This window comes from Polistes fuscatus, unplaced genomic scaffold, assembly GCF_010416935.1.
Source record: "Polistes fuscatus isolate 324 unplaced genomic scaffold, CU_Pfus_HIC Scaffold1, whole genome shotgun sequence".
Taxonomy (NCBI): Eukaryota; Metazoa; Arthropoda; class Insecta; order Hymenoptera; family Vespidae; genus Polistes; species Polistes fuscatus.
In genome coordinates, this window is record NW_025112997.1 from 12,106,220 (window position 1) to 12,132,346 (window position 26,127).

General features: G+C 41.0%; 1 protein-coding gene across 2 annotated transcripts; it reads right to left on the reverse strand.

Annotated features, from left to right (window-relative positions):
* Window positions 1-1,722: 1,722 nt before the first annotated feature.
* LOC122522308 (homeobox protein Nkx-2.4-like) lies at window positions 1,723-26,107 on the reverse strand. 2 transcript variants are annotated; one of them, XR_006305039.1, is made up of 5 exons: window positions 23,803-26,107; window positions 21,758-22,059; window positions 9,101-9,184; window positions 3,664-3,864; window positions 3,395-3,483 (listed from the first exon to the last, which is right to left on the reverse strand). XR_006305039.1 is itself a non-coding variant. In XM_043643343.1 (4 exons), exons 1-4 carry the CDS (start codon window positions 24,683-24,685, stop codon window positions 3,139-3,141), a joined length of 1,614 nt encoding a protein of 537 aa, XP_043499278.1. In that variant the 5' UTR covers window positions 24,686-26,107; the 3' UTR covers window positions 1,723-3,138. The 2 variants fall into 2 exon arrangements, 1 of the variants encoding a protein (XP_043499278.1); XM_043643343.1 differs by lacking the exon at window positions 3,664-3,864 and having other exon boundaries at window positions 1,723-3,483.
* Between the last annotated feature and the right edge of the window lie 20 nt (window positions 26,108-26,127).

Here is a 26,127-nt window from a genome sequence, read left to right on the forward strand (position 1 = left end):
ATTTTATTTTTTTTTATTTGTAATTATTTTTCATTAATACAATAATAAACTTCTCATTTATTTTCTCTCTTTTTTTTTCCTCTCTTTTCTCTCTGAAATTCGTTGTTAGGTTATGTGCAAACGACGCGCTCCTGAAAGTCGGTTTGTTTTTTTTTTTTATTTTTAAAATCTTTACGAGAAAAAAAGGTTGGAGAAAGAAAAAAAGAAAAGAAAATATCAACTCTGCGATGCACCGCGAAAGAGATCGTCTCCCCATATTTTGCATATATGTTACTTCTTCTGTGTTTCTGCTTGTGTGTGAGTGTATGTGAGTGTGTGAGAATGTTTATATATCTCTTTCTCTCTCGGGTGCTTGCTTCCTTGCTTTCTTGCTTGCTTGCTTACTCGCACGCATACAATCGTGCAACTGTATGTATAACTGTCTCTCTGACTCTGTATGTATGTATTTATGTATAAGTGTATGTGTATAACGTACGTATGAGGGTTCGTATATTCTTTGTGCGCGCGACCGCACGTGTACCTATGCTCCCTAAGCGTATATTTACATTCGCCTTAAGTCCTCATCTGTGACCTCGTTATCACAGTAAGCGGCACGAACGCGAAACGTTCTCGTCGTCCCTTTTCCGCTTTCTCTTCTTCTTTCTCTAACCCTCCCACCCACTTTTTCACCCACTCACTTTCACTCTTTCTCTTTCTTTCTTTCTTTCTTTATTTCTTTATTTCTTTATTTCTTTCTTTATTTTTTTTTCTAGTCTCTCGCGCTTCGCTAGCGAAAAGAAGAAAAAGGATTGAATTTTGTCTTTGTCTAGATATATATTTTTTGTTTCTTTTAATCTCGCGCGTATACATACTTGCTTTAGCAAGGAAAGAAGAGATATAGAAAAGGAAAGTGTTCGTGTGTGTGTGTGTGTGTGTGTGTGTGTAAGTGTGAAAGTTAGAGCGCGAACATTTCTTTCTCTTTCTTTCTCTTTTCTTTTTGGGAATTTTTCTTTCGTTCTCGTAGCCTATCGACGCGGTCCGTTCAAACAGATAAAATATATATGTATCTACACATCTACACGATTTCTTTCTCATTCTTTCTTTTTCTTCGACGGTTGTTGCGCTCTGCGAACGTGTACGCTTTCAACGGAGAAAGAAAATGATAGAAAGAGATAGAAAGGGTGAAATGGAGAAATGCGAAGTAGGAAACGATTCTAAAGAAATCACATCCCCTTCGTGGAATAGACATATTCAGAAATCGGTTGCGCTAAGCTTCGTTCAAAAAAGTTCTCGCGGCAAAGGCCACGCGAATCTACGTGACTTTGTCGCTTTTCAAAAAGCTTGCCACGACAACCCCCACCCCCACCCAGCCTCCCTTTTCTACACTACACCTCGACGAGAACATTTCTATTTTTCTTCTTGTTCTTTTTTCTGCTTCCGCTTCTTCCGCTTACTTCTTTTTCTTCTTATTATTATTAACTGTTTGAATTTAGTACAGACGGGAATTTTTGTCGACCGAAAATGTCGATGTTTTTTAGGTGTAGATTTCGTTAAAAAATAAAATTCTAATTTACCGTGATATGAGAAATAAGTTAGAATAACTATATATATAACGAAAATGATGGCAAAAATAATGTCAACGAAAAAAAATAGAAAAAGGAAAAAAAAAAATTATAAATAAAAATAAACATCATTTACAATAGGACGATAAATTTGTTTTTTTCTTTTTTTTTTTTTATACAGTTTGTGAAATGTTAGATGAGTAGTTTCGGTGACGAGTGCCAACGGTTAACTCTCCGCACTAACGTTTGAGTGGCAATCAAAGCAAATTTGGATTTCAATTAGATCGACTCGATTAGCAACACAAAGCAGACGGGTTGCGTTGGTAACAGACTCGTGGGGAGAGAGAGTACTGTACTCGCCGATGCAACAATGTCGAACGAGTGCGTCTCCCGTTTCGTGTGTCGGTGAAATCGAGTCAACGAATCTGCCGATACTACTGGGTGTACGGTTTCGCCTAATTGAAATCGATACCTTCGTTCGTAACCTTTGAAACAAGTAAATTGGAACATTACGATATAGAACGGGATGCTTCGTTTTTCGCTCCTTTATCCACAAATTTTCGAACGAATCTTTTACGAAAAGAAACGGGATTTACTTTTATTTTTTTCTATTCGTTCTTTCCTCTTTCTCAGAAAAAAGTAAAGAAAGAAAGAAAAAAAAACAAATCGTTTAGATCTTTCGTTAAAAATCTGACGAGCACTTTGTTTACCAACATCTTCGATTTAATAAGAAAGTATCGAGAAACTAATGAATTATTAACGGCTAAATGATAGGCGCTTAAAAATTAAGTAGGTCCTTCTATCGGCCATTTAACAAAGTCGATTTTAGTAACAAAGTTGTCATTTTAGCGACGTTCGCGTAAAAACGATGGCCCGGTTGTTGTTAATCGCATTCGCATCTAACAATAAGCGAAATTTACACTTGGCTCGTAATAATCGGCGTTTATCTCACATAATCGACGAACGATCGATCGATAAAGTGTCTCTTCTAACGAGATTTGCCGTTCGATCGAATTTTTTGGCGATGACGCACGTAAAACCATTAGCAGGTGTAGGCGTAAAGTAAAGTAAAAGGATTATTACATATTCTATTTTTGTTTTTTTTTGTTTGTGTAAGTTCATTCACTCGCGCGTTTTTTTCAAGACTTCGGCGTTTTCCTTTTTTTTATTTTTTTCACTAAAATCACACATATGCGATTAGAACGTCCGAGAAGAAATAATTCGCGCACACATCCTCCGTTCGTAGATCATTCCCGAAAATGTCGACAAGGCAAGATCGTTGCAAAAGTCCATTGAAGAAGAGCGGCCCGCGAATATCGTATATATATATATATGTGTATATACATATATATATCGTATATAATAAGTCTGTAAAGAAGAGGTCATAGCAGACTGTCGGATAAAAAATGACGTCGATCGGATCGACGATCGATCGATATTAGAAGAAAATCGATAGTTCGCGGTCCGTTGTTCCGTTTGTTTAGTTGCTGTCGTCAGGAATGGAGTACCAGGCAGCTGCAGTATCCGCGGCGAGGGTCCATGGGCCCGTAACGGAGGGATTGGCGTAGGCCGCGGCCCCCGCCGCGGATGGCGCGCACTACCAAGCCCGGCTCTGCAAGGGCAGATAAGCGCCGCACTGCGGTTGCTGCTGCTGTTGCATGCTCTGCTGGGCTCCCGTCCGCGTGTAAGAGCAATGCTGGAGGCTCTGGCTGGAGGTCATCACGTGACTCACCCCCACCACCGAGTGATGCGACACCGAGGAGGAGGCGGCGTGGTGCGAGCCGTGGGGACTGGAGGCCGCCGTCATGTGGGGTGCGGGGCTCGCCAGGGCGGCGCTAGGCCCTCCGCGGCTACCCTCGTTGCCGCCCCCGCCCCCGCTGCCGCAGGGCTTCCCGTCCTTCACCAGTACCGGCACCGCTACCCGCCGCGGCGAGCTCGCGCTCTGAAACACACGCGTATTGTCTTTTACCACTTCTTGTCCTCTCCAACAAGGCAACCTTCCCAACAACCTTCCCAACATCCTATTGCCGTCCCTTCCATTTGTATCATCGCGTCTGCTATCCGTCCTACTACGGATGATAGCCAACCGACTAATTCGAAATTCAGCGAACTGAAAGCTCACCTCGCGCGAACAAACACTACGTTGCTTCTGCTGCTGTTGCTGCTGCTGCTGCTGCTGCTGCTACTTCTGCTGCTGCCGCCTACCGCCGCTACCTCCGCTGATTCTTGCTACCGTCGACCGCCTGCTGCCTCTACGCGTTTAACGCTTACCGCTGCTGGCATGCCAAACAGAAGCCGAACCGAGCCAACAATCACCGAGTACCTGCCGAGACGACCACTCAGCTGTATCAACACTCGCTACACGACATTCCTTTTCGATCCTCCCCGACGACCTCCCCGACGACTAGCAGCGCGCGCTACGCGACCTCTTTTAATAATATAATCCTTCCCAATAAAAAGTCCAGTTAAAACCTCGCCGCTTTTTTTTGTTTCTTTTTTCCTCTCTTTTGCTCTTCAACGAAGACCGATCGAAAACTTCCATTTGTATCGTACCATGGAATTTGCGTCGCGATACGAGTAGAGAGAGAGAGAAAAAGATGGATAGATAGGGGAGAGGAAGAGAGAAAATTACGAGGTCGATAGGAACCTCGAGAGCCCCGCTACCAACTTAGCTCGGACGACGCGCGTTTAACGTTACGAACCTAAGTGCAGGCATGCCCATGCACTTCACACTGACAAAGTGACGATTACGTTAAACGCATGACGGTCCGCGCGCGCGTCACGCGTCACGCCACTTTAGCCACTTCAACGCGTGTTAAACGATTTCCGGCGAAAATAGCTGTGCTTAGGAGACGAGTAGCGCTAGAGACGGTAAAGAGCGTCAAAGAGAAAGAGAGAAAGAAGGTATAATGAGGCCCGGAGCTGCTGCTGGTGCTGCTGATGCTGATGCTGATGCTGATGCTGATGCTGATGCTGCTGTTGCTGTGATGATGATGATGAACGACGACCGATCGACGAGAAATAATCGCGGAAACGCGATCAACTTTCTACGCGGGAAGGAAAATGAGAACGGATAAGCTATCGATAACTTTCAATATACCTAGTTCTCTCTCTCTCTCTCTCTTTCTCTCATTCTGTAGCTATCGCGAAGAACACGCACACCTTTTTTTCTTTTCCTTTTTTTTTTTCCCCGACACAAGTCGAACCATTTATCGGAGATTCCAGACGAGGAAAATGTGTTGCAGGGAAAAACACTTCTCGTGGAAATTGATGTAATTAACTAAAAGCTACCTCCTCGGTTGCGTTGGTAGACCTCCTCCACCCAACCTTACCCTACTACCTCACCATCCCTCTCCATCTCCGGCTCTTTACAGAAGCTTCGACCGAACAAAGAAGGCGGAGGGATATTAAAAGATTTCTGCCGGGACCTCTCGTTTCCGCGACGAATGGAATTCAATGGCTTCTATAAACGGGGAAGTGGTTTTTAAATCTAATAACCGCTGTTTTACTCGCACATGTAATTACATTAGACGGTCCCCGATCTTTCAACAAAAGTGCCCAAGCCCAACGAAATCTTTCATTATCATCATTATCTATTATTTAAGAAAGATACCGAATTCGTCCCCGGCGAATATCGTCATTTTATCGAACAACTCGATTTTTCCTCAAATCTCAATCGTCCCCTATATTTATTTTCTTACAAAATTTATTTTCATTTATATATTCACGATTTTACTAAAATCTATCGCGGATTTAAAAAAGAAAAAGAAAAAAAAAGAAAAAACAAACGAACAAAGACAAAAGCAGGGCAGTGGGGAGGGGTGTGTGTGAGAAAAAACTAGATCGACGATTTTTCGCGCTACGAGTTTTTTTAAGGGTGTCGTGTCGATCGATGTGAATGGTCGTATTGGTAATCCCGATTCGCATCCAGGTGTTGCGCGTGACTGTACCAACGGCAAGATGGCGACCGGCACTCGAGAGCCCGTTTCCGCGCACCCCTGCAGGATCTCTCAAACCCCCCACCCCTTGCCCCCTACCGCTCTCACTCACTCTCTCTCTCTCTCTCTTCATCCTTCTCTTTTTCTCTTTCTCTTTCTCTTCCTCTTTCTCTTTCTTTTTCGCGCTCGCTCGTTCGCTCGCTCGATCGTTCGTTCGTTCGTTCGTTCGCTCGCTCGCTTGCTCGCTCGCACAAGCACTTGAAATTTTTTACCGCTACGAGGGGAGAAAATGGAATAAAACGAAAAAAGAAAAAAAAAGAAAAAAAAGAAAGAGAGAGAAAGAGAAAAATCTGAGCCCGACCAACGGCAGTAGTATACCGCCGCCATCGCTATCGTAAGCTACCGTCGTCGCCCGTTACAGTGGCCTTCTATCTTCCTTTTTCCGTGCACGTTCACGTTTCAGCAGAGAAACCAACCCGCAAATGCTTTTCCTCATATTTCTACATTAGAACTCCCGACAAATCGTTTATAAACTATTTCTATAACAAATTTTAACCCTAACTCTTATTTCAAATTATTTCTAATTTTCATTATACATTTCTCATCAAATTAATCCTATGCAAACGAACGGACGAACGAACGAAGGATATACGTGTTCAACTTTTTAAAATCATATCAATCATAATTAATCGATAAATATACTCTGTATTAATGGAAAAATTATAATAGTAAAGTATGTATCTATTGAATAAATATCTATTTATAATATAATTAATCGATATATATCGTGGTACACGACAAAAATAGATTTCAATTTACTGTTCCGTTCGCAAACGTTAACGTTAAATGTTGTTTATAATTTACTCGGTTGCATCGTTAATATTTCTTTTAATATTATTATTATCTCTACGAGTTACATTGAGAAGTAGATTTGTAATAAACTAGCGTTGTACAGAAAATTATCCCTTGTAAAGGGTATCTATTCTTTGGCTGTTTGGAATTCGCGTCGTGTAGAATTGTCTTCATTGTATTACAACCGATTAGATTGTCGCTATAACGGCCACGCCCGATAATAGTATTTTTTTTCTTTTTTTTTCTCTTTCCTATAGAATCAATGTATATCTGTGTATGTGTGTGTGTGTGTATACCTTTCTATGCATATAACGCGCGTATGCGTTTAGACTATTTGTTCGTATGGACGCGTTCAATGTAGCCGCGGAGGCGGTTCTGCAATTACACGTATCATCGAGCTAGATCGAGATACAAGTACGAGTCGTTGGGTAGGAGAAAAGCAAGAGTAAACAAACCGTGAATTGAAATCGAGTCCGACAAGAGAGAGAGAGAGAGAAAGCAAAGGAAAGAAGAGAGGGGTGACGGCCACCAAACGTTTAGAACCCACGGGGTACGAAAAACTAACGAGTAAATTATGGGGTGGTTGCTCGGCCTTGCGTGCACCAACTTAGGGGAGAAAGAAACGATAGACAGATTGGGTCAGTAGATAACTTTCAGCACCATTAATACTCTATAGATGTTTACTGCTAGCTGGTGACAATGTCGAATATATCTATTGTTAAAAATCCGAAAGGAAAGATTCTCTTTCGTACATTCCAAGGTTTTACGTAAACGTTTATCAAAGATCTTTCGATCTTTTTTTAAGAAAACAAAAAATTAAAAAAAAAAAAATTGGAAATTGTTCGAGTTTTTCTACATCCTATTGTGTTTGAAAAGTAGTATTTTTTGTTGTAAGCAAGGTTTTTTTTCTTTTTGTAGATTGAATTAGATATCTGGATATATAATATTATAGCGATGAAGCGAAGCAGAAAGTAGATTTTAAATTGAAAGAATTACTATTACCCCGATTACTATTATCTTTATTTAATTAATCGAAGACATGATAGATATTTGTATGGTAAATACGATGATTCGTATACTTTGAAAATATTTTTTCAACCTTTTTTCCCTCTTTTTTTATTTTTAATCACTTCGTTATCGCTCACGCGGGTCATAACGCGTTATTTTTGTAAAATCTGCTAGGATAAGCGTCACTTCATATCGAATACGCAACTGATACGCGACTGATAGAAAAGAGGATTTTTATTGGGCCCCTCTACTATTCTTGACTTTCACAATCGCCATCGAATTTCGATGAAAATCGTTTTTGAGCTTCTACCCCATAGATATAGAATATAAATAATTATATACACGTATACGTGTATACACAGTCATACGAATTTACCTATCCTACCTGTCACTCTATCCTAAGCATATTTTTTGATAAAAACAAAAGAAAAAAAAGAAACATAAAATGTTCGTAGATACGAATTCGTAAGCGTTACATTTTATTTTCTTCGAGCTTGCCGTTTAAAGCATGACACGTGCGAACAACGTAATCGCTTGTCGTCAATTACGTTTTAACCGGCAAACGTAATTACTGACATTTCGATGGACATACACAGATGGTCAAAGAAATGTTGCAAATCATACGTACGTACATTATATATATACATATAAAAAAAAAAACAAACAAAAAAAATGTTATTTAACAATAATCATTTTCAAGTGAAATCGCACGAGTCCCCGCCGAGTCGTGAATACAAATTTATCTCCTACTATCTATCTACCTTGCACACACATATATTATACACGTGTACGTATGCCTACCAGCCTAAGCTCGTGCTAGAATATAGTAACATTTCAGATGACGAAAGAACAGATTTGATTTTAACGCGTTCGCTGCGAGATGAGATTTTCGTGATCCCGCATACGTGAAGAAATAATATATTCAAAGAGGAATCTTCGTATATCGGGACGATCGCAAGGCCCTTTTTCGTTTCTTCTGAATGTTATTCTTTCGGAGGAAGGGGGACAACCGATTCGTATTCGTCGATGCGTATAAAAGATCGAGACAGGGCACGTTTCAAACTCGCAATCGAGATACGTATATCTTCTTTGTAGGATATCGCATCTTTTCAATCGCTTCGATTACACGCAAAATTAAACGATTGGACGAAATAATAGGGACTTTTGGTACCTATCTACGTTTACTATTTAGGAAAAAGAAAAAAAAATTGATAAAAATTATTTTCTACTCTCTTTCTCTCTCAACTCCCCTCCCCACCCTACCCCACCTCACTATCTCTCTCTCTCTCTCTCTCTCTCTCTCTCTGTTGCATGTGTTTTTTGCAGGGCGAAGTGCAACGTCATCGCTCGTAAATTTTGAATGGCATAACGAAATGAATGCGGAAGCGTTTCGAGTTCGCCGAGTGGTCCCCTCTTGAAATGGAAATATAATGCGAATACCCGGATTTATATGGCGCCAAGTATTTTTCATTTAAAGCTGTTTCATCCTAAAGTGCTCGATATTTTCGCCCGATGCGCGTCTCTGTCGCGTTACATGTAAAATTGTTTTTTTCCTTTTTTATTTTTTTTCAAAGAGCGATCCCCATCGAGAAATAGGTAAAACATATATATGTATCGTCGAAATTAACAGATTGATTCCAAATGAAACGAACGGCTATCAAATTCTTTTCCTTTTTATTTTATGTCGATCCATTTTCGTCTACCTAAACCTATAAGGTATAAAAAGTAATGTTAAAAAAAAAGATGTATTAATGAACTCACCTGATTCTGGTTCTGTTCGGCCATCGCCTTTTCTTTGGCTTGTCTCTTACATTTGTACCGATGATTTTGAAACCAGATTTTGACCTGAAACAACAAGTAAACATATTTTCCCTTTGAATATATCATTTCGTAAGATCGATAATATTATATATATATATAAACACAAATATTTATCTTGTATTATATTATATTTTGATTTTTTATATTATAATATCATCTTGTGTCAAGTTTGTAACGCGAGTATATAAGTAGATACGATCTTCCAGTTTCTTCATCTTTTTCCTTTCTTTTTTTTTTCTTTTTCTAGATTAAATAAGAGGAGCACGTTTCGTTGGCGTGAACTGTCGTCATCAGGTAAGGAGCACGATGCTTTCGTAAGAGGGAGCACCCTTTGTAGAAAATACTTTAAAGCGTACACCGTAACCGTCCGTGATCCCCCAAGTCCCATAATCCATCTCGTAAGTCTGTTATTTCTACGAAAGAGATTTAACATTCGAATATCGTTAGCAAAGGAAACTCCCTGTCTATTTTCTCTTTTTATGTCCCTTCATACAAATAAAAAATATAGTATAGTTCATCGTTTTTTGGCAAATGATCCAGGAATAATATCGTCTTAAAAGAAAAAGAAAAGAAAAGAAAAGAAAAGAAAAGAAATAACAAAAATAATATATTTTTACGGTAGATAATTTTGCGCGCGATAAATATCATATAAAAATAAAAAAATACAAAACACACACAATACCTTAGAATAAAAAATATCTGCAGTCGATCACAGTTTCTTTTTTGTCACATATAAAATTAAAACCAAAAAAAAAAGTAACAACTTTACATTGAAAACAAAATAATTACTTTCAAATCAATTGGATACGATTAGGGTAAAAAAAACAATTACTGAAAGATCAAATTGGTATAACAATAAGTAAGCAAACAAAGAAAAAGTTACAGTCATATAATTTTTGCGTTAAACTAAAAAATTATTATCAACGAATAATGAATATAAAAAATATATGAATGACAATAGTAGACGAGATTATGCGAAAATAAGGAAATGAAAAAAGAAAAAAAAACCTTGTAAAACTAGTACCCGAAAACGAGAGTGTGGTTTTTACACGCATCTAAAGTGAGATCGGATTCGGGCATCTGCTTATGACATGATCGCCTTATAATTCGTTCTAATGCTCAATGCGGCGCATTACGAGCCCTGCGTTTGCAAGGACGTCCTGATCGCGTTTTTCGAAACAATGGACTCTCCTCTCTCTTGAGCTTCTCCGACCATAATCCGCTTCTCTTTCGCATCTCTTTCACGCCTTTCGAACGGGGAAACAATGCACGACATTATGAAAAAAAGGCGATAAACGGGGATAATCGCCGATCAAAAAGGAAAAGTGAATGAGAAAGAGAGAGAAAGAAAGAAATGGTTAGACACGAACGATACAGAATTCTAATGATTCATGTTGCAGAAGGAGAGAAAAAAACACGCAAATATGTCTTTCTATCTCTTTCTCTCTAATCGCTAATGGATATAACATCACATCGTAACTCGAATAACGTAACGCATTACGCGCTTATTTCCTTGTACATGCGTTGCATGCATAATTTTACGTAAAAACATTGAAGAATCTTTCTTGTATACATTTTTGTAATATTTTTTCTTACAATTAGTCTCAAGTAAGAGGACATTTTCTCGATCCCGACGAACGAACGAACGAACGAACGAACGAACGTAGTGCTACGTCATTAAAAAACGTGAAGAAAAAAAGGAACCTTGATCATGTCGAAACGTAGTAGATGACAAATGTCGAATATTGACGTGTTTTAATCGTGTCGTAAGAGATGTTTTTTCTTTTTCAATAAACTTTAATATCACGAACCGAAATAAATGACAAATTTATTTCTACATATATATCGATCTTTTCCAACAAATTTCATATTTTCCTTGAAAAGATGAAATAGAGAAGAGGGATGAGACGAGGAAACGAAGGTATATTATAGTTCCGTTAAAATACCTGGGTTTGCGCGACGACGAGACACGGTAGGAGGAGGAGGAGGAGGAGGAGAGAGAGTCTGCATGCACGGTGGTATCCACGTGAGAACGAGAAAGATTCGAGAAAGATGAACGGGGAGAATTGTTATTTCAAGGGAAAGGGCCCGTCAGTCAGTCAGTCAGTCCGTTTGTCCGTACATTCGTTCGTTCGTTCGTTCTTTCGTTCGTCCACCCAAGCAACCATTCCCGTCTGGCCGTTCATCGCTCCCGCAACGATGCGGTGTGTAAACAGAGAAAGTTGAACGAGATAGGGATATAACTGATGTGTACGTAGGCTATGGGGAGAAGAGATGAACGAGGAAGAGAAAGAAAAAGAAAGAGGGAAAAAGAGAAAAGAAAGAGAAAAGAAAAGAAAGTAGGGACGATCGAGTCCAGTTTCCGAAGAGAAACGATCTACCTCGTCGAATCTACAAGGACCTCCAAATGATTTCCATTTCAATTTCAAAATACACACACACATCTATATATATAATATATATTTTGCTATTTTTAAATATGATCTCATTATCGTATCTTATATTTCCTTGCGATATTCGTAGGAAAAGAATTTATTTTTATTTCTTTTTTTTTTCTTAAAGAAAAAAAAGAAGAAGACGTTTTTTTTTTCTCTCTCTCTCTCTATCGCGAAGAAAAGAAAGAAAATACTTTTTAAGGAGGCAGGAACACATCACTCGTGTGACCCTTTGCCTGGAAGCCTCTCGTTATATCAGGGCGTCGTGGTAGTTTCAAGTAAGTTTTTACAATCTCTGGTAGCAGCAGCAGCAGCAGCAGCAGTAGTAGCAGTAGTGGCAAGCAACGACGACGACGACGACGACAGGAGGAGGAGACTTACGTAGGAGTGAGAAAAGGGAGAGAAAGGAGGAGAGAAGAGGGATGGGGTGGGAAGGAGGGGGTGAGGGAGGGGGAGAGGAGACCTTATCTAAAAGCCACAAAGAGGTGCTAGACGATGGAAGTACCTCTCGGTGCTCCCGTTCGTTAATTCCTTTTCCACCGATAATCCACTCGTCGAAGGTCGTCGAGATTTGGCCAAGAGCAGAGAAGGCAAAAGGCAGCAGCAGCAGCCACTGTTGGCAGGAGGAAACGACGCCAGTAGGAGGAACGCCGTGCCGACTTGAAGAGGTCGATAAACACGCGTGGCCCACTTACATTCGAGTATATATATACTCGTACTGTGCACGACCATGGAATCGTAAAGAAGAACAACGAATACGAAGAATATGGTATAATATGTAGTAGAAAAATATTTCAAAAATTGTTCAGATAGGTATTTTTTTGTTTGTTTTCTTTTTCTTTTTCTTTTTTTTCTTTTTTCTTTTAAGAGAGAAAATAGCGCATCTCATTGTTCGAGAGAAAAATTCTATTGAAGTCAACTTTTGAAGGTAAGGAGAGAAAAGAAGGTAGGAAGAAGAAACTTGAGATGACTGAGCGGTTAAACTCTCGTTTTCCGGCAATTAGTTCGTAGCCCATCGGGCAGGTCCGTTTCGGTAGCAAGAAGAAAAGCACCATCTTTCCCTTTGTCTCTTTCTTTCTCTCTAACTGACTGATCTTTTTTTCTTTCACGATGGTCATCACAAATCAACGGAGGTGCCTTTAAAAGGCGTTTCATTTACCTACCTGTGCTAGAGTCAAACCGTAAGTTAATCGGAAGTTAAAGCTAAGCCATCATCTCCCGGGCCGTCGTTGTCTGTGTTAAGTAAACTCGGTGTGTGTCGGACCCCCCGTTGCTTCTACGGTGCCCTTTTTGCGATCTCGATTCGTGCGCACGCCGAAGGTAAATACGAGAAGCAAGCCCTAGTACGAACCTACTCGAGCGTATCTAAACTTTTCATCTTCTAAACTCTTCTCTTCTTCTCTTCTACTAACATCGCCTAAATTTTTCTGTCTAACTCTAATTGTTTACGTTCTTATTTTGTTTCTTTTTTTTTTATTATCAAAATCTTTATTAGATACTTTTTATCCTATATGTTTGTATTATACATCGATGACAACAATATGATCAAAATAATAAAAGATCGTTAAATAATACAAAGTTTTTTGAAACTTTGAAGTTCGATTGTGGCCGAGTCCATATGTTGTACACTGACATACTATGTCTAAATATGTTAGCTCTCACCCGAACGAACATAACCCGCAGAAGCCACGTTATAACCCTACGTAACCCCATTGTCGTTGGTTAGGAACGCAGCAACGAAAGTATTTTAGGGGGACCGGTGCAATGGGCCGTGTCTCAAGGAGCAACCACCGTCTGTCTAATTCTTCCTATATTAGCAGCTTCGGGTTCTCGCCTACGGAAATAGTTTTCTCTCTCTTTCTCTCTCTCTCTCTTAATCGTTTCATTGACCGAACAACTATGGGGTTTAAAATCATTTTATATAAGTATATATAATCATCGATAACAAAATGATTATATTATCTTTTGTATCATCATTATTATTAAATAACAATAAGATTAGAATGTTTTCTATTGGTAAGAAAAAGAAAATAAATCGATTTAGATCGTAGAACACCGATAAATCATATTCATCAATGATTGTCCATTGATTGATATCTCGTGTCGTACGACACGAGATATGTAATAATACTCGTTCATGAGTTACGTCTGGGTCGCGTTGATACGAGTACAGGTGCTGTCGAGTAGTTGTTCGAGCTTGTGCTCGACGACGATAGAGGCAAGGTCGTACTGGTTGTCCGAAGAGAGAGAGAGAGAGAGAGAGGGGTTGCTTAAAGTGGACGATTGATCGAGTTAGCGTAACGTCATTACGGGAACGTACATTCGGGGGTTGACGCGAAACGGCCAACACAACCACCGACACTGGTGGTACGGAGCCCTACCCTTCATCCAAGTTAAACTCCTCGGGCAATTTCACTCCACAACCAACTTTCGAAGGATTATCCGGGGAAAAAGCCTCGTTGAAGCTTCGTTATAGCTTAAAGACCGATTCCTGTTTTTCCTCTCTCATTTTTTTGAAGTCAATTTCCAACTTGACGTGACTTTTTATTTTAGACACTTTTTTGGATAACGACGAATATTATTAAGAATTATTAAGAATGTAATGAGTCAATTAAGAAAGTTTGTGAAAAAATTCACAGAGAAAGATGATATTTGGTCACCTGTATGCTTTGTGTACTACGTGAATAAACGAATAACTATGGGTATCGTATTGAATATAGAAGGCTAGGGAAATACGGAATTAAATGGCATTTGTGCAAACGAAAGTCGAGTGGTTGGGTGCCCTCTCCGTGCTTCTTTCTCTCGTTAGGAGAATATATAGGAACGACGATGAAGTTGCGAATACCGGGGATCAACCAACGTCAAATTATGATTAAAGCTGTTAATTGTCCCGTGTTGACCCTACTGAGTGGTAGTCCGTGAGCAAACACGCTTCTGCCTCCCTTTTGTTGTTTTAACTCGATGCCATTGGCCGGGATGACTTACCGATTACCCGCTGGGACTTTTGACAAGCAACTAAGCAAGGGGTCTCCGAACCTAACTTCCTTATTTTCTTCTTCTATGTCACGGAAAAAAGAATTCGATAAACTTCTCGACAGATCGATGAAAAATCTAATTTTATTTCTATTAGGATCTAATAAAAGCTTTTTTTTATTTATAAAGAACGTTTGTGTTATCTTAAAGAAGATTCGCGAAATCGATTTCGAATTAAGGGATGATCGAACGAATTGTTTTTTCTTTTTTCTTGTTCTTATCAAATTTTAAATCGACCGTTCTACGGCTGGACGAACCGGTAAAAAAGAAAGAAAAAACTAAAATAAATAGAAACGAAAAAAGAAAAAAGAAAAAGAAGAGAAAGAAAAAAGAAAGATAAAGGGAAAAAGAGAGAGAGAGAGAGAGGAGAAAGAGGAATGCAATTACGGTGGCCACATACTGCCAGTAGTATGTCTATGCCATAGCCGAGGTAGTCCTCTTCCCCGACCGCAAAAGCCAACGACATATTCATGCGTGCGTTATTATGCGAGGGAGCCGTGAGTGCACTCGACGAATATGCGCACGCGTTGCAGGACGTCCAATTAAGCGCACGCATTTCGCCACCCAAGAAATTTTCATTTCGTATCTCTCTCTCTCTCTTTCTCTTTCTCGAATTCATCGTCGCGCGTGACACCGTTTCCGAGATGTGATTTTTTTTTTCTTTCAATTCTAAAGATCGATTTTTCTTTCCCTCCCTCTCTCCCTCCCCCTCTCTCTCTTTCTTCAAGCTACTTTAATTTCATTGTAATTTCATGACAAATATCCTTTTTCCTACAACTATGATAGAGAGAGAGAAAGAGAGAGACGGTATTCTATCTTAGTAAACATAAATATTTCTTCGAATTGAAGATACGTTTAAAGATGATAGATAGTCACTTAAAATAACTTATTTTATTCGTTCTTCGAATAAATTTTCTTCTGTGTCAACAAATATAAAATAATATTTTCTTCGTATGAAGAAAAACGATACTAAAGATGGTGTCTATATTTTTAGTGTTTTTTATATTTAACTACCTACAATTAGCCGTTTTTAGTTGTGTCAAAATAATCAATAGACAAATTCGTTGAAAGTGTTTTGTCTTTAAAAGAAGACGAGAATCATTCTGACGTATAGAAGAATTGTTAAAAGCACGCGTGTCTATAATATATATATATATATATATATAAAAGATATCTCGTCGTCGTCTGGCACGTCCTTGGCTTCGCACGTGAAAGGATTCCTCCCCCATCCAATGAAAGAAGTATGAAAAAGAGGAAGCATTTGGATTCTACCGATCGAATCCTTCTTTACGCGGATCTTTAGAGGCACACGACGAGCGTGTTTGCACGGCATTGAAGCGGAGCACGCTTTCCTCTTTTCTCTGGACTCGATCCCTCTTCTGATACGCACAAGGGTGGTGGTGGTGGTGGTGGTGGTTTCCAGAGACATATAACGTTGTAGGTACGTGCGTGTAGTACTTCCTACTAAAAGAGAAAGAGGAAGAACGAACTCCCGGTGGTATGCAAACCCATTATTATGATTATTATCCTCGAGGCTCAATCGCGCGAACGATCCTCGCGTTTTTCCAACACACCCCCACCCCTTCCCCTCCTCCGACCACTCCTTTAAACACCCTTTACCTTCTTCTTTTACTTTTGATTCTCTCTCTCTCTCTGTCTCTTTTCTTCCTACGAGCCCTCCTCTATCAACTTTCTTTGTCTTTCATTTATCGTTTTCTTTCTATCTTTCTCTTTCTCTTTCTCTTTTTGTTTCTTTTCACACTTATCAATTTGATTGTAAATGACGACTACGCTTGAAAAGAAATTTATCGAGATGGAAACTTAATAAGGATGGTAACGTCGTTGACTTACGTTTATTTATATTGCCGAGATTTTCTTTTATATTATCTCTTATTTTTTTTTCTTTTTTCTTTTCTTTTTTCTAAAAGGAGAAAGTAGAAGAAGATGGAAGATGATGATATGGGATATATTCAAGAAGATATCGATTTCTCGAAGTAGACCAAGTAGACGAAGATCTACTCTACTCTCCTCCTCACCTCCTTCCCCTCCACCCCCTCCCCCGCCATTAAGTAATCGATTAATGTTATTTAAATGCGCGTTATTTCTCGCACAGTTTGAAATCTTTCATCGCGGCAAATTTGTTTTTCCTTGCATATAGGTACTACTCTACCGCGTGCAAAACTTGGGTCTTTTATTAATGTAACTTTTGTTCATACCCGTCGCGCTGTTGCACTTTAATTAATGTCGCCCCTTCGTTTGCCAGCGGCGGGTCTAAAAGACTCTCGACTTTTCGCTACATTTTTTTCCCCCTTCTTTTTTCTTTTTCTTGTTTTTTTTTCTTCTTTTTTCTTCTTTTTTCTCTTTTTTTTCCTCCTTTTTCCTTTTTCTCGGTTCCTTCTAATTAATTTTTCTTTCGTTCGCGTTTTGCTGCTCTCTGTATTTTTCCTTGCTTTTATTTTTTTTTCTCTTTTTTTATTTTTATTTTTATTTTATTTTATTTTATTTTATTTTATTTTATTTTTTTGTATATTTCAATTTTTATTCCCCGATTTAACGAGATCCGTAACTATATCGCGGGGGTCTCACTCGAGTGCTATGTTGAAATTGTCGAACGTTATGGTGGATTTTATTTATACGGTGAAAAGAAGATTACGGTCTTTGAAAGGAATCGAAAGAAAAAGGTTTAAGTGCCGGCGACTTATACGCGAAAAAACGCTAATCTTCGAAAAAGTTGTAAATAAATCTTGAATATAAATTTTAAATACGGTTGATTCTTTCTCGTACAACATAAATTATTAATGCGCGAATTTTTATAAAGCTATGAATAATATTGCGACTACTTCTCTTTTTTTCACATTACGCGATTCATCGTACAAAAATGTTATAATAAAATTACGCTATTACGAAAAATTCCTCGCATATAAAAATTCGATTAATGCAAATTAATCGAGATAAATGTTCGGTCTATTGCGTAATTGTGAGTTTTAATTTTTTTTTGGAAGGGCAATTTTTTTCTCAACATTTACATACGACTGATATACCATATAATATCCTAGTGAACAAATTTTTAAGTTATTCGTAAAGAAAAATGATCGTATAATATAATACGAGGAAAAATTTGTACGTAGAACACGATTTATCGCAACGCGAATTAATTGTAATACGCTTAACGTATTAAACACGACGTTACGTGGTAAACGTAATTGAATTATTGGTTTATCCGGAAAGTTCGTGCCGATTTTCAGTAGGTGGCATAAAGTTTTTTCGTTGAAAAACCTGAGAAATTCTAGGAAGAAATTTTCAAGTTACAGAATGGCACTTATATATAATTTGGTAAATGTAGGTATATCTAAAAAACTTAAATGCGTTGGGTTTCAATCTTTCGTCAAAATCGGCACGAACTTTCCAGACAACCCAATACATTCGCTAAAAAATTGTTACATGGGGATAATCAAATATAATATATTGTACTATCTACGCAATAAATAAAGTACTGGTAATTCTCCTATAAACCCGGTAGATAGGTTCCTAGAAAATTCCGTGTTATGTGTGTGTGTGTGTGTGGAATCGTGTTACATGAGACCCAGAGTTCATTATTCCTTCGCGTTATTATTTTAAGCAAAATTTGATTGTTAAATACGTTAAACAAAATCATATTATCCAGTGCTGTAAAAGTACCTACAAAATGTTGTACAAAGGTTCTCGCAATTTATGAATCGTGTTATAGCGAAACCGCGTTGTAAGAGGGTTATCTGTATTAAATACAAGTAAAGATATCAAATTACGAAATATGGATATATGGCGATAGATCGGATCGATAGATTTTTTTATGTCTACGCTATGAAATATAGAAAAAAGAAAAAGAAGAAGAGTGAACGGGGTGAGAGGGAATATAAACCAGGGAGGGTGGTCCAAAACGGAGGTAGCGTAATTTGCCTCTAATGCGGCACTCGACGTAGAGCAGCTGGCTCGCCGGCCCTCTGCTTTCCATTCGCCACTCGGCCGCGCAACAGTAGCGATAATACTAACAATGCTGCTAACAATGCCAGGAGTGGCCGGGCATTGTAACAATAGGGGGCTGCACTTGGAGTAACAATGCAAGCGCAAAATGGAAGGACGCATCTGTGTGTCCCGTGTCAAAGAGACGCCAATGGAGAGAGACCGAAAGAGAGAGACCAAGAGAGACCAAGAGAGAGAAAGAGAGTGTCAGAGAGAGAGAGAGAGAGAGAGAGAGAGAGAAAACGTACGTAAGGAGAGAGAAATGTTCTATGGATACTAGGATAAAAGAAATATGAAGAGAAAAGGAAGAGTGCGAAGTCTGCGCGTAAGCTCGGAAAGGGGTGAGTGTAAAAGCATTTTCTAAATCTCTCTCTCTCTCTCTCTTTCTCTTTCTTTCACTCTCTATTCGTATTTCGCATTTAAATCGGCCGCGAAGAAAGATTTCGAGACAAGTAATTTTTGGATTTTCTTTTTTTTTCCTTCCAATCAAATCGCCTTCCTTTTTCTTTTTATTTCTTTTTTTTTTGTTCTTTCTTTTCTTCAAATTCACTATCCAACCTTGGTGTAACAATAATTCGTTTCGACTACTTCCAACATATTCGCGATATATATAACTTTGTACGTAGATTTCGAGTGGTCCAGATTGTTAGCAGTAGGTAGGTACTCTTTACTGCGTGTTGCCAGCTTTTTGCGTGTGAGTTTACACATATACTCAGCATACGAAATCGTTACTGTGGGACGAGCCGCTCGTTTAGCATCTATTTGTCTCCAGAAGTTCAAGAGTCTGTTCTATATACCTACGTATAATACATAGACATGAATAGTACGAGGGAGAGAGAGAGAGGGAGAGAAATATATATATATATATACCTATATATATATATATAAATTCAGCAGCTCTCAGTCTCCATCGTCTCCCTCTCATCCTATCCCACATTTAACTCGTACACCACACGGTAGACTTTCACCGTCCCTCGGTAGTGTTTTCCTCGTGGCCTTCATGGCCGCCATTCATGGCTCCGAGCAAGATCCGAGTGCCATCGAGAGTCTGAAACTCGTTAACGAAACTTATGTACCATCATTTCTGGCGTGGCGCGTTCAAAATCCGCGCTTGATTGCAATCAGGCTTCTTTGGGTGGTGTTCCGCTCTCGATCGGGTGATTCTCGCGAGTCAATGGTTTCCAAAATAGAAACTTGAGAGTTAAGCAAGCACATCGAGATGACGTCGTTTATATTGTAAGAAACTTACTCGAAATCTTTCTCAATTGTATTATAATATATTTCGTTCCACGAACGATAAAAGAATTTGTATTTTGATTAATCGTCGAACGATAGTGGGAGAAGAAAATAATGATGTAAGAATATGAAGGAAAAATACGTAATATGTTTATTTGCTGTGATACGTAAGAATTACTTCTGACGTCTTAACGTTCACATTATCGACGAATAAACGAGTTGGTAGTCGCGTCGGCATTTATTAAAAGGATCGTGGGTAGGCCGGAGATCGAGCGACAGACGAAGAGAAGAGAGAAGAAGAAGAAAGACAGAGAGAGAGAGACAAAGTGCAGACGGAACGATAGACTAAACGAGGGGGAGAGCCCATTTCTGCATGGCACGAACGCAGGATGCGGCCAATGAGCTACGCAACAATTATTTATTGTTACCAGACTGTCGCAACGACGTGACCGACGACAGCAACCAGACCTGTCTGACCAATGAAGAGATAGCTCGTTACGATACGTGATCATAGTCATCGCCATTTTTTCTATTTCTTACGAAGAATAAGGAAAAATTTTATCGAATTTCATCTATTTGTATAATCGAAAAGAAAATTAGGATATCTATTACCTAAATGAAGAAATATCGTAGGTATATAATTTCCTTTCTCACGGAATTTTTAATCACTTACAATAATTGTTTCTCCTAACTTTTTAACCGCAGGTACATACGTTGTAACTAATTTGTACTGTCTGATCATTGAAGACATAACTCAATACGAGATCGCAGTGATTATCATAATACCTTTCAATTTCTTACAATAATACTAACGAATCCGTTCGATTGAAATAATCGAATACGAAATCGCTTTCTACGATAAAAAAACAAATTACGTTTTTCCGAAGGAGCTTTGAATTTCCTAGGATTATTTTTACCCTAACTTTTCTATCACATGCATATTGTGAATTGTACGCTTAATCCAGTTAGACCATGCAGTGTCAAGAGTTTTTCTTCAATATAAGTAGATAGAGCAAGCAAGCAAGCAAGTAAGAAAAAGAGCGAGAATGAGAGAGTGAAAGAGAGAGAGAGAGAGAGAGAGAGGAGAGTGCCAAGAGATTTTTCTAATTAGCGGTAGTCAAGTTTATCGATTTGTAGAGGTACTCATACGACTCGCGCGTCCGACGACTATGCTTCTTTGGCAGAAGTTGCCTCGTAATTCTGTCTCTCTCTCACTCTCTCACTCTCACTCTGTTGTTCTCTTTCTCTCTTTGAGGAAGGGAGGAAGAAACAAAGGGCATCGACGGAAAGAAAGAGAGAGAAGGAGAGAGAGAGAGAGCGCAACATGGCACCCACGCCTCCCCGAGGTCGATCGATCCGATCGGACGAGAGGTAGAGAAGGCGTGCGCGTACGTGCAGCATCAACCACCTGGTTGCGGCAATTAATCTCCTCTCAGCAATTAATCCTCGACGTGGCGATGTGCCTACGTTATAGGCTGTAGGTATGCAGTTAGGTTGCACGCTACTAGCGTACGTACGTAGATGGGTTGGGAAGAGTAAGTAGGTAGTGGTAGAGGTAGATATGTAGTATACATATATATCAATACATATACTACGTTGGTACCTTGCTCAAGTACCATGTCGTATAGGTAGCTCTATGTTTAGTTCCAATCGAATCGAGCGGAACATAACGGAAACTGAAGAAATAGAGGCAGCATCGCGTAATAACAAAACGTCCTCCATTTTTTTTTGTTTTTATCTTTTCTTCGGGGAAAATTTGTCGAAAAGTTCAAAGTTAAAAAAGATAAGTGTAAAGAAAGAAAGAAAGAAAATAAGGGAGAAAGAGAAAGAGAAAGAGAAAGAGGAGAGAGAGAGAAGAAAAGAAGAAAAAAAGAGTTAAAGAGTAAGTACTCACCTGCGTTGGCGTGAGATGAATGAGGGAAGCAAGATGCTCCCTTTCGGGCGCGCTTAGGTACTTTTGCTGCTTGAAGCGCCTTTCGAGCTCGTAGACCTGGGCCTGGGTGAAGAGAACTCGACGCTTCCGTCTCTGGGCAAGGGGAAATTGCATCGTACCGACGCCCATGCCAACGTTCATTCCGACCCCAACGCCAACGCCCATGCCAGAGGATTTGGTAACGTCGCCCATCGACTGGCCCACCGAGCACCCGGCCACATTGGCCCCGGCGCCCGCCGCCGCAGCGCCCATTAGCCGCGAGACTGCAAAACATATTGGAGAAATCGAGGATAAACATTTATCAATCGTTCCATTCGATTTCCTACCTGCCATTCTAAAATATCCTTCTATAGTTACATTATAATCAATGCGACATCATTCGACGATTTGTTCTAATTGAATTAAAATAGGAGACGTGGTATGAAAAGAAAAGAAAGGAAAAATGTTAAGGAGAGGGGTAGTCATCGACATACGCACAAAAAAATAACAAAAAGATAATAAAAAGAAACTTAAAATCGTTCGTAGAACTTCGTGGAGGCAACGGCGAAAGTGGAATACTCTTTGGGAAGAACTCGAAACTCCGTGGGCTCGTGTGATCGTGGCTACTGAAATTCAACGAGCCGATCGTCCCTCGTCAGTTAGCGAGAAGCTGTCAAGAAGGAACGCGCCACCAGGACCGTTTCGTCCGTTCGGACAAAAGGAACGATTTCAGGTTACAAAGTGCCGCGTCATCACGAGAACCCGGGAGGTCCGAGAAGATATCCCACAGGAATTATTATCTACTCTTTCCTCTGCTCTTATCGAAAGAGGAAGAGGACAACCGAGAAGTGCCCACTCGAATTCAGGAACAAACGACTCTCGAATATGTTTACGGTCGAACGTTTAATGTGTATTTTCATATCTCATTTTGCATCGCTTCCATCGCTAGATGAAAATAACGCGTGATTTTTTCTGCTTCTTTTCCAAAAATTACCATTTCTATTATTTCTATGTTGTTTCAAAATTCAATCAATGACGATGTGATCTTACATTTGCAAAAGTTTAGATTATTTCTCTATCTAACGTAAGTAATGCGTAACAGTTACTGGGACGCTATTGAAATCGTGGAAAATGAACGACTATTACGAATAACGGAGAAACTCTCTATCGACAGGTTCGTATCGTTTTTTTTTCACGATGCAACGATGAAAGGCAGCTTTTATCCTAGACCGATCGACACCGAATGAGAACAATAGAAACACAAAAATAGTGACTGACGAGTCGGTAGATGAATGTTTCACATCAGTGTAAACCGAATCTCTGATAGGAAAGAAAGATCGTCGTTGACGAACGAACAACGCGTTCGTAGAAAGCTCATTGGATGAATCGACGATTCATATTCATTGTTTTATTTGATTTGATTTTATTCTGTAATTTTTGTCGATAAATTCGATAGAAATTAAAAGAAATATTCGTACGTCTACTCTATTATACTTTGAAGAAGGTCCATCGTGAGTTAAGGTTTATAGAAAATCGAATTTCGGCGAGATGTGCTCGAAGTACGGTATCCTCGACTTAAGTCTCCCTTTTACTCGAGGATACCGGAGCTTATTTGTTTAACTAAAATCTCCCATACGATAGGCAAAGATCGATAGGAAGGGTCGCTCGGCTCCCGTTAAGCCGAGACGAAGAGAGTGGCGCGTGTGAGAGAGAGAAAGAGAAAGAAACGAGGAGTGTCCGAAGGATGATGTCCTTCGATGTTAAGAAGAAGAAGAAGAAAGTTCTTTTGTAATGCTTGAAAAGCGAAATTTGTGGGACGGATAAGGCCTAGCTATTATTTATTTCTCCGCGCGTGATTTTCTAGTATTGTCGATCGTTTGTTTGAGGAAGAGAAAAATATAAAAAAAAGAAGGAAGATAGTGGGACTTTTAAAAGCTAGACCGAACGAGGGGAAAGATATGAAGTATATAGGGTATAATAAAAAATGTTGTATAAGAAAAGCAGAGCGTTAGGTAGTAGGTACTCACTGGCAAAACGGGGATCGTTGGTGGCCGGCGGTGCCGGGGCGTACCAAGGATGATGATGAGTCGAAACGGCATGAGATCTCATAGGATCGGCAACGGTGGCAGTACCGGCTACGGTGGGTCCGGCATGATGGTACGGAGAAAGTTCGGCAGTACAATACTGATATTGCGATGTGAGCTGCATCGTGGCGTAAGGATTACCCATGGCGGTCATACCGGGTGTCCCAACAGCACTTCCACCAGCCGCACCTCCGGCTCCGGCACCGGCGGCAGTTCCGGCGGTGCCGGCGGTACCGGCGCTACCGTTCCCGGCGCTCCCGGTAACAGGACCGGGCGTGCTACCGCCGGGCGTCGAGCCGCCGTGGAGCGGCGGACTCCCGCTGCTCGCGCTCGAACTTCCGGTGTTACCGGCGACCCTCGCGCCGCAGGCGTTACCGTACGGCGAGCCCTGGGGGTGGCTAACGACGCCTACTCCAACGCCGACGCCGACTCCAACTGCCGCGGCTGCTGCTACGAGATCGAACTTTCTATAGGACTCCTCCATCGGCGAGAGGATGTCGGTCACGCTGAACGGCGTCGTGTGAGCGCCGCCCCCGGCTTGCACGTGCGACGAGTGTTGCTTCGGCGAAAGACTTATAGCTAAATCGATGCTGTTCAGATCCGGCAGGAGGCTCGCCTGCTCTAGCTGCGTTTGTTGTTGTTGTTGTTGCTGTTGTTGTTGTTGTTGCTGTTGTTGCTGCTGCTGCTGCTGCTGTTGTTGTTGTTGTTGTTGTTGTTGCTGTTGTTGATGTTGATGATAGGTAGTCGCATTTCCGCTCGCCTGATTACCGGCGCCGTTTCCGCTGGCACCGCTAGCTCCACCGCCGCCGCCGCTGCCACCGCTCATCTCGGCGAGCCCGACGCCGTCGAAATACTTGAAGCTCGTGCTTCGCGGAATCGTGAGGCCGGTGCTAGTCGCGAAAACGGCGCGACATGAGGAATAGTAATAGGAGGAAGAGGAAGCGGAGGAGGAGGAAGCGGAGGATGGATAGCGATCTATCGCGACGGTACCGTAGCTGCCGCCACGCTCGCCAGCGGGCAGCGGCTCACCTCGGAGGCGATAATCCTCGCGGTAATCCTCACGGTAATCCTCGTGGCCGAGAATTTTCGCGGACGTAAAAACACGTTTATGGTGTCACTCACTGACTCTTCGAATCGACACTTGGCACATTTTCTTCTTTCATGCATTCACGATTGCGTTCACCTATGCGCCGTTCACCTCGACACGATGTTCACCTTAACGACGATAAAGACGACCGAGGTGATAATAAAAAGTTAGCGCGCGGACCGATCGTCAACCGGTCGTTTCTTCTCACCGTCGCCATGTCGTCGTCGTCGTCGTGTCGTATTTCCAAACGACGGATGGCAAAAGGTAACGATAACTCGAGCACTCAACACTCACTCGCGACGTAACGCGATGGAACGCGACGGTCGGCGGCCGAGGAGGGAGCAGAGTGGCCGGCAAGGCCGGCCGCCGACCGACTGAAATCACTCGCGGTCCTCTTCGAGTCCTTCGACCCTCCGTAGATGTACACGACTCTGCTCTTTGCCTCCACCTTCCTTCTCGTTAGGAGAGGAGCGAATCTATGGATGGATAGATGACTGAATGACTGGCTGGTTGGTTGGCTGGTTGATTGGATGGATGGATGGATGAATGAATTGGAAGACTTTCGCTGATTTGGCTCGACTCGGCTTCTTAGCCTGGCTTGAGCCGGCTTTCGCCTTGTCTTGCCTTAGCACTTTGTTCGTTGGCTCTCGTTAGTGAGATGGTTGGCTGGCTAGCTGACTAGATGGCTGGTTCGTTCGCGCGCTCAGTTGCTTGCTTGCTTGCTTGCTTCCTCGGATGGATGGTTGGATGGATAGATGGATGGATGGATGGATGGATAGATGGGTGGATGGATGAATGAATGAATGGAGAGGACTGTCGGGTACTCCTGGAGAGGTCCTCACGGCCGCTTAGACCCACTCGACCGGCGCGCTCGGCCGTTCGCGCTCGGTCGCTCGGTCGCTTGCTGCTGCTGCTGCTGCTGCTTGCTTGCTCGCTCACTCACTCGGTCGGTCGTTCGTTCGGTCGGTCGGTCGCTTGCTTGCTCACTCGCTCGCTCGCACGCTCACCCGACCCGAGAGCGGAGGCTCCACAGGCTCTCGCGGAGAACCCGTACGACGACACGATGAGTGGAGTGCCCACTACGGAGAAGTGCCTGCTACCAAGAGTCGTGATGAGATGTCCCCTTTTGCGTGTGAGAGAAGGGCTTCCACTCTCTCTCGGGTGGGTACAGCCGCGCGTGG

Coding starts and splice junctions, on each gene's coding strand:
- LOC122522308 (XM_043643343.1), bottom strand. CDS start 24,685: ATGAGCGGTGGCAGCGGCGGCGGCGGTGGAGCTAGCGGTGCCAGCGGA. Junction 22,060..23,802: donor CAACGATCCCCGTTTTGCCA/GTGAGTACCTAC, acceptor TATGTTTTGCAG/TCTCGCGGCTAATGGGCGCT. Junction 3,484..9,100: donor CCGAACAGAACCAGAATCAG/GTGAGTTCATTA, acceptor CGTGTGTTTCAG/AGCGCGAGCTCGCCGCGGCG.